The sequence below is a fragment of the Alosa alosa genome, chromosome 5, assembly GCF_017589495.1.
Source record: "Alosa alosa isolate M-15738 ecotype Scorff River chromosome 5, AALO_Geno_1.1, whole genome shotgun sequence".
Classification (NCBI taxonomy): Eukaryota; Metazoa; Chordata; class Actinopteri; order Clupeiformes; family Clupeidae; genus Alosa; species Alosa alosa.
The window spans coordinates 9,613,729-9,622,846 of record NC_063193.1 but is presented as its reverse complement, the minus strand read 5'-3'; the positions used below and the strand labels follow the sequence as shown (position 1 = coordinate 9,622,846).

The window sequence follows — 9,118 nt, the reverse complement described above, 5'->3', positions numbered from 1 at the left end:
CTTTGAGGTAGGATTAGAAGTTAGATTAGCGCCACTAATAACTCTGATCCACCTTAATGCTCATCAGTCCCCCGATTCCCATAACTCCATTGGCGCACCCAGAGTGATGGGAATTCTCTTACCCTGACTGCAACTAATCCTGTGCTAATGGCTTTCCCCCGCTAAATATCACTGACAAATTCAGTGAGCCAATTTAGAACCAAGGTGGCTGTGTGTCCCACTCCAACACCACAGCAAACCATTCTAATATCTTATTAGTCGGAATTGATAGGATGAGAGCATCTGCTTAAGGCACAGACAGGAAGATAGAGACAAAAGAGAAATTAAAACAATTGAGTGTAAAACACAGGCACTGAGCTGAATTTTTGCCCTTTTTTATGCCAATGTGGTGCCACATTCGGTGGCATCCGTATCGCTGCCAAATGAGCTCGGCTGTGATTTTTCCAGCTCCTCCGTGCCCTGTGGTCAGGGAAGACTCTCAGCCAAGTAATGAAGTCAATGCCTAGATAAATAAGGCTGCAGGGGAACACACACACACACACACACACACACACACACACACACACACAATACATATAAACACATGCTGACACACTCATGTAAACAGTCAAACACAAACACACATACACATATGCACACACATACACACACAGGCACACACACACACACACACGCACCACACACACACACACACAAAAAAAAAGTGCTACAGTACATGCTCATACACACCAATGCAGACACACACACACACACACATTCACACATGAACACACACACACCCTAGGAACCCTCTACCCCCTCCCAGCACCAGCTGGTCTGCTAGTAAGAGAGCGGATGCAGCAGGGTGAGTGCCACCTCACCACCCCACCTGCCCACAGCCCCCAGTGCCAGGGCCACTCCGCAGGGGCACCAGTGCAGGAGGGACACCCCACTCCTAGGTGGGAGATGGAGGGCGCGGTCTGAGTGCCAGTCTCTCCAGTGCCCCGCACCACAAGCTCAGCCACCTAGCGACAAACAGGCTGTCACATACTGCAAACATATTGCAACCCCCCACAAACACACACACACACACACAAACCTACATACATACATACATACATACATGCAAACCAACGTCACAAAGCTCTGCAGCACAACCCATAACCAGGTCTAGTGCGCTAATTCAAAATGTACTGTATACGCGTCACTGATGGTGGTAAATCACACAGATCGATCCCACACGCACACACACAGCAAAACTGAATAAATAAACTAATAAATAAAAAGAGCCAGTAAATCGAACTGCTCCCCCACCATGAGGTGTTGCTACGGCAGCTGCACTGGGCTGATTTAGCTTCCTGTCAAACATTGCATGATGTCGTAGTTCCAGTTTTATCTCACACTTTCTGCTAAAAGAAAAAAAAACGTGTTTGCTCCTTTGAGGAAGGGTCAGACGATGACAACCGATTATTTGAACAGCCTCTCACGCCATTATAATAAAGCTTTGTTATAATCCTGTCAAATTGACAAACACGTTAACAGCAAACACAGCTACACAGCCATCAATTAAGTGGCTTTCGTGCTGTCATTCTCATTATTTAAGGTAGGCATTTTTATCTCGCCTACGCCATAGAAATCATTAAATCCTCAATCCTAGGACCTGTATACAGTAGAGCTGTTTTGACTCTGCACAGTGCATTTGCAATCTATCAGCACATCAGTCGGAATGCCAGATGTACAGTACCTGCCCGAGAGTGAACCACAGTCACAGATTTTCCCATGATCCTCAGCTCACAGCCACATGGTCATCTGTGAATGAATTAACATAGCTGGTAATTCATTTCAGTGGGGTTTGTCCCATATTGTTCATGCATGGTGATATTTCCAGTTTTATTGGAAAGAGTCTGTTAGGAAGTATTTCTCCCGCACTGCACAGTTGCTGGCCCTAATAACAGCCAGGCCTGTTTGGCTCTCGGCTCAGTAATGTGTTACTGTACTTCAAGACTAATAGCAAATTGCCTAATTTCAGGGATGCTATAAGGAAACAATTATCTTCAGCCTTACCATGCAAGACCATATTGAAGATCAGTTGTATTTGTGATCTCGAGGGGCAGTCGTGGCCTACTGGTTAGGGCTTCGGGCTTGGATCCGAAAGGTTGCCAGGTCGAGCACGACCAGTGGGAACGGCTGAAGTGCCCTTGAGCAAGGCACCTAACCCCTCACTGCTCCCCGAGCGCTGCTGTAGCAAGAAGCTCACTGCTCCGGGTTAGTGTGCTTCACCTCACTGTGTGCTTTGTGTGTTCACTAATTCATGGATGGGATAAATTATGCAGAGACCAAATTCCTTGTATACGCAAGTACTGTATACTTGGCCTAAAAACCTGATTTACATTTACATCTCAGGATTACCTATCTTTAATGTTTGCACTGTGTTTTCAGTGCAACGAGATGTCTAATGTTCTAGACATGTTTTGGGTGAAACTGTGCCTTTCTTATAGCAACATGAGTATTTTCATTTTGCAAGGAGTTGCATAGAGCATGAGAATCACATTTTTCCCCAACCAACCAGAGAAATCAGCATGTAATTGTATGTGAGATAGAAAAGTGTCAACACACACAGCCACAATCTCTTCTCCCCATCTGCAATGAATCTGTGCGGGGAAACGACACACTAAACAGTGATTATTCCAAATTCACATTCCAGTACTGCTGCTCCGCACAGATTTGATAGCTTACGCTTTATCGTCCTCTCTTAATATTCTCCACCTTTCCCCCTCGTTTATGAGAGCTGCCATTTCTTGTTTTCCACACTAACATCACTTTTCCACAGTTTAGATATCTGACTCAGCATGATACCACATCAATTGATAGTATATATACGAGTAGATGTGTGTCATTTATGGAGAAATATTTTGAAAGCACTGCAAAAAAAAGTGAGCTGGAAAAGCTTCTGCAAAATATATATTATATAAAATATTTAATATATATATTTATTATAAAATAAATAAATAAATACACAAACAAGACAATAGCTAAGTAAATAAACGAATAGAAGTTTCCCTTGCAGCTGGTTCCCTAAACTTTGATTCATTGATTCGTGCTCATTGGTGCTCTTGAGTAATGACTCGTGCATCTTGATTAATACGGGTCTTATGAGTCCACTGTCCTGCATTCTATCAATGTCCGGCTGGCAGTAAGAACACTTTTCCGCTCTACAGACCCTGGGTCCAGCCATCACTTTCCCTGGGCCCTGCTGGACATGGTGCTGGTGGCAGCACATTAACCTGGGCAGAGCATTACTGAAGTGAGTTCCTATTTATGAAAAAGACTTACAGAGAAAATTACAATCCATTCCCATCCATTCCATTAGTCTACTTAGTTATTGCGTTAGTGTGTTAAGCTTATGGTCAGGATATTGTGTTGTCTCACCTTTTTTTCTGTTATATTTATTTCCTAGGGTTAGGTAAAAGACACCACGTATGATAAACAAATAAATTATAAATGAAAAACTCAGAAATAGCTTCATGAAAACATGAAAATATTTGGGGATGTAAACTTGAGGTTACACATTGTTTGATAAGAGACATTTCCCTTTTAGGGGTATCTGCAGGAAATTAGCTAGGCAGCAATGATACCCTGGGCAATATCAAAAAATCCTTTATTATCTATTATGACAATGAACTGAATATAATAAATAAATAACTTGATATCTCACAAGTGGTCGACTTTGGATAATTAAAGGCCAGATGCAGATAAGGCAGGAGGGAACTGAGCAAGTAAACAGTAAGGCTCAAGCTGTCAGAATAAAAGCTGAAAAGTTTCTCTTATGTATTCAGTGTATTCATGAATTAATGACTGACTGTGTTCCTGTTGTCAAACAACGACCCTCTGACATTAGGGTGGTGTCAATATCTGTTGAAGTGGATACATTCTGACAGAAATACCATCTATTCTACTCTAATTAATTATTAATAAATTTGATTAAAATGCCAGTCTATTTACACCACATTTCAAGTGTCATCGCCTGTGTTTTAATTAGGCCTTGTTGGATTAAATTGGCTTTTAAATGGTGATAAGATCCTGCACTGTTTCAGTTCTCTGAAAGAAACAGAGGCTTGTGTCATCAAAATCTGGTTTACTGAATCTGGTTTACTGAATTAGGAACAATCTCATTGTCCCATATTCTGACTCAAAAATGCACATATTCTTGTCCACCAAGACAATGAACAGTGTGGTTAGCACTGCAGGTCAGAGCCAAATTAAAATAAAGTCATTAACTGTCTCTGAGGTAAATATGGATAAAAATTGATGATCGGAGGAATGCTCATTTAGTTTCCTTATGTTTTTGCTTTGTCTTTGGTCTTAGGAGGACCATAATTGGGAGCCCAGATCCCACACAGGCAGGCTTCCATTAGCTCCAAGCGAATACAAGATTAGCAGCTTGGCGAGCAGCATATTGAATTATGAGATGGCATTGTATCAATCAGAGGGTCCGTGACAAGCATTCATGGTTGGAGCAGAGATCAAGGTTGTGCAAAGTAATGGCGCCCCTAAATGAGATCGATGAGATTGTTGTGGCACCGTTCATCTCCCTTTTGTTTTAATTGATTCCCAATTTGCATTTCAAAATTGAAAAGAAAAATCAGGGACTTACCCTGGGTGCACACAGACAGTAGCAGCAGTGGCAATCACACCGATGAAAACACTATGCCAAACAAAACACTGCTTCTATTGACTGCACTGTGCTGCGTTCCTCAGTACTCAGTACTGACCACCTTCTAATCAAAATGTGTTAGAGGATGATATGACAAAATACCATAAAAAATGTCTCTGAGGGCCCCAGGTGTGGTGCAACTGGCTGGGGCACCTGCACCATACGCCATATGGGTTTGATTCCCGCCCCGTAGTCCTTTCTGGATCCCACCCCTGCACAATCCCAGAACTTCTACCATTAAGTGTGCCTGTAGATCAGCATAACATGTATATCTGTAGCACACAGGCTGTGACTCAAACATTCATATGGCCCATCAGCAAACAGGCTGGCTAAATGCTAAGTCAGAAAGAAAGATTTGGCAAACTTTGGAGTGGTGTCTTTCTAGGCCAAGTCATTAAAAGATCAAAGAGCTCAATCTGAAGCCTGTCAAAGTCTTGTGGGCACGACGAGGTTCATCGTTGTTCGTCAAAGCACCTCTCATCCCTCTTAGGGCACACCCCTTGGCTTTTCACATCTCTTCTGCTCGCAGATTCTCTCCTGAGGTGATTCAACAAAGCTCATTCATCACCTATGAGTTAATGTTCATATCAGCATGTAAAGTGAGCTGCAGCACTTTTCCAAACTCTCATCTCACACTCTGGTGATTTAGATCAAAATCTCATTGCCTTGCAGAGATGAGGTTACGACCGCGCCAAGGCTTTCTGCCACAGCTCTGTATCTGAATGGATCAACGATAGATGTCATGGGAGAATATTCGACTTTAGGGGATGGTGAGATTCTCTTTACCGTCACACTCCCACACCGGATATCGTACACCAGGCGAGAGGTCAGCATGGCCGAACAAATACATGAAATCCAACTAAAGCAGCCTACTGACTTTGACCACTAACTGTGCATTCTACAGAAAAGAAAGGATCTGACAGGGTCCTACAGGGGGCTGCATCTACTATAGCCCTCTGATGAACAGCTTGATGGGAACATGTGAGTGAGGGGAGGTCTGTGACTAAGCCTTGCTCAGAGGAATTAGTATCCATTAGAATATGCTCCCTGGGATTCATTTTGGGCTCCGTTTTGCAAGAACTGCTGGCTATAGACAAAAAGTTCAAAGTGTATTAAGCCTGACATTTGTTCAAGACATGTTAGTTCTTTTACAGAAACACATGAGAAAAAGTTCAGGTTGTGGCTCACTATTTCACTGTTATTTTATATTCTAGGCGATCTTCAATGTGTAAGTGAAGGCTTACAAGGCCATTCAACATTTATTCACCTTTTCTTTTTTTCACCCATTCACCACCTTTCTAATCCTCGCTTTGTATATCAAGTATTTTCTTGTGCTTAGAGAGCTCAATACAACAGTTCCTCTCAAGGTTCCTACATTTAATCATGACATACACATGTTTCTGCATTTCTGCAGGAGATAGTCAAGGAAAAACAATTAGACCAGCTGAAAAAATGAAGGAGTTTAATTGCTAGAGAGCACTTAAGGTGGGTGTTTTTTGTGATTGTCACTGTTCTTCACCTCATGTAAATGAATTGCAATGGCATCTTTTCGCAAATTAACTGAACACACAGGACGTGACTGTCATGCAATGTGACACAGATTAGTGCTAAGCATCTCTTCACGGACGATTTCATGTCACGGCAAAATGGATTCATACAAGCAGCACTGAGTGTTTTGTGCAAACAAAAAAACATATATTTTCTTTCAAATGCTCTTCTTTTTTCTGAACTGGCAAAAGATTGCAACAAAGAACAAAGGAGAGGGTCACCCTGAAAATTGATCCCAGGTCAGCTCAACCACTCCAAATCAACTAAGCACAGAGTGTAAACACTGATACATCTACATCCTCTTTGTACTGAATTCAGAAGCTATTACATTTCTCTTGCATAAACACAAAAAAACCCAATGTGGTCATAAGCATTGTGAAGAATAACCCTTACAGATTATCACAACACAACTACCTAGTGATTGTATGTGAAGGCCAATAACAGTCGGGTGGGTTCTGATAATAAAATACCTATAGGCTACACCGGGAGTCATGCTCCTTCCACCACGTCAGCCTCTCTAAGAAAGACAAGAAGAGAGAGTGAATGGAAGAGACAGTAAAAAAGATGCAAGACAAATAGCAGATTCTTGTTGTTTTGATCACATCATTGAACTGTGGCCGGCATGGCACTTCCTTTGGAGGCCCCAGAGCTCTATCTATCTACAGTGTCTCTGCTCTCTGAGGATCTGCATGCATGTGCCCCTTATCAATACAGTGATCAATAATGGCGATTGGATGTGGCTGGGTGATGTGTGACTGTGTGGCTTTGTTTTCTCTCACCCGCCGCGTCTCCTGTAACACCGCATCCGTAATGCTAGTGGTGTTCACATTCAGAGGCGAAGACTGAACAAAAGGCACTGCAACCTTGATTATCATTCATTCACCATCACCATGAGACCCTTCTCAACAACGGCTCCACTTAGATCTGACGTAGAAATCTGTAGATTAAAAGAACTTCAAGGACTGAAGTACTTGTGTAACCCTGTACCTTCCACCTCCCTAGGACATTTCAGTCAGTCTCCACTCACACCATTGTTTCACTTTGGAGAGCAATTGTAGGTTACCTATTTGACCACAACAGCTCCTCTATCATCACACCTCTATCATCACAATGCATTCCCATATCCATTGATGTCAAAGCCACCATAATGAACTAAAGCTGTATCACCAGGACAACAGTCATACTCTGACATGTTCTAACAGAGAGATACAGGGAATGTCTATTTCAGTACTGACATAATGCTTCCTTGTCTAAATAAAAAACAAAAACAAATCAGAAGCCTCATATGAATAATCAAAAACAAAATGTAATTGTATTGATCTTTGACGGTTAACTAGTCCCTATAAACGAGCAAGATCCAGGCTCACATACCCATTTTATTCGACGTTTGGCTACTAGCGACCTATTTTATTGACTCTTTCTGATTTATTATGGATGGACTTCCTTTAGTGTTCTTATTTAATAAACTTGATGGTATGTAACGTCCACCTCATGTAGGCTAAGCCAAATGACAAGCGTGCTTGATGCAATGAGGATCTACAGCGCGCTACATGCTCTATCCATCAGTCAACATCGGTAACCTGTCAAACCAGTTAGGATACTTGAGGTGTGCTTTTGTCTGAGACATGAATAATATTCCTCGAATGAACAGACATCCACTGTCCACAAAATGTGGACAGTGTCGTTTGCCATATATTTAGTAGCGTAGGAAATAACAAACAGTGAACATACTGTTCTGAATAGTAAATAATGGAGAGCGTTTTTTGAGTTTATTGAGCTACTGAATGAAGTTTAATACTGCACGCAAGCAAGTCTATGCTAGATTACAACTACAGAAACTTACAGGTGAGAAGGGTCAAATACAATATTGTGTTTCTTGCGAGCAACACGTTCTACGAAAACATAGGCTAACTAACTGTATACGAAATTGGTAGTCTAACATAAATGCAGTTGTATGTGTCAAGCTTTTGAACACGGTCATCAAATTACATTTGGCAAGTTATACTGTAGCTCCAGGAAACAGTTTTTAAGGAATACGAATGCACGTTCTTAAACACCAGTTTTACTTTCCAGCAACATTGTAGGCTACTTCTGTGAAAACTAGTCATGGTTTCTTATCATGGAGTAGGCTATAAAAGAATGTGATGTTTATTGTAAATTGTTTAAGTCGGTCGTTATCAATTAAAGATGAAAAACAGCAGCCTATTTCATCCATAGACTGGGCAGTTACAGCGTAAATTATCGTGTTGTAGACAAGCTTTATGCATTCACCATCAAAAGACCTTGCTGAAACGATACATGGTTGTCAAAGAGGACAACCAGCCTTTTATAACATATGCGGTTAAGGAGGCAGAACAAGAATGATATGGGAGTGATGTCCTGCATTCCGTCTATTGGAGTGGTCCGAAGTATTTCAGCACCACCACAAAGAACAGCTCCACTGCATCAAAACTCGATCGGCATTTCATTCTAACCTCTCAGTTTAAATGACTCACCTCCGAAAGACCACAGATAGGTGTACACAAGCAACAGGAGCGGCAGGCGGCCCATCCGCGACAGCAAGCCTTCCAGCCGCCACATCGTGATAATATGAAATGTTTACCTCCGGAGAGCACGGAAGCGATTTTATATCACTATGCTTGCCCACATTTTCAGTTATTGCAAAGGACCAGCTGTTCGCGCATGACGTCATTTTGAGGGACTATTCCGAGAAGGCCCCTCCTTGCTCTTCTATGATTGGACACTCTGACTGCTTGAGCACAAGTTATTGGAGGCTTAAGCTGTCATTTTAGGAGAGATGTAGAGGTAGCCTGAAAGTAGCCTAAAGGTTTCAGAGAAAAGCACCGTGATGACTCTCTCCTAGGGTTTCAAGGAAAA

The 9,118-nt window shown here is 42.0% G+C and overlaps 1 protein-coding gene across 1 annotated transcript in view; it reads right to left on the bottom strand.

Annotated features, from left to right (window-relative positions):
* The window catches only part of tmem8b (transmembrane protein 8B), a 46,557-nt gene extending 37,669 nt beyond the window's left edge, over window positions 1-8,888 (bottom strand). The window contains exon 1 of the mRNA XM_048243407.1: window positions 8,737-8,888. Within this exon, the coding sequence (XP_048099364.1) occupies window positions 8,737-8,821 (85 nt within the window). The 5' untranslated portion in view covers window positions 8,822-8,888. The remainder of the gene's footprint in view (window positions 1-8,736) is intronic.
* Window positions 8,889-9,118: the final 230 nt, after the last annotated feature.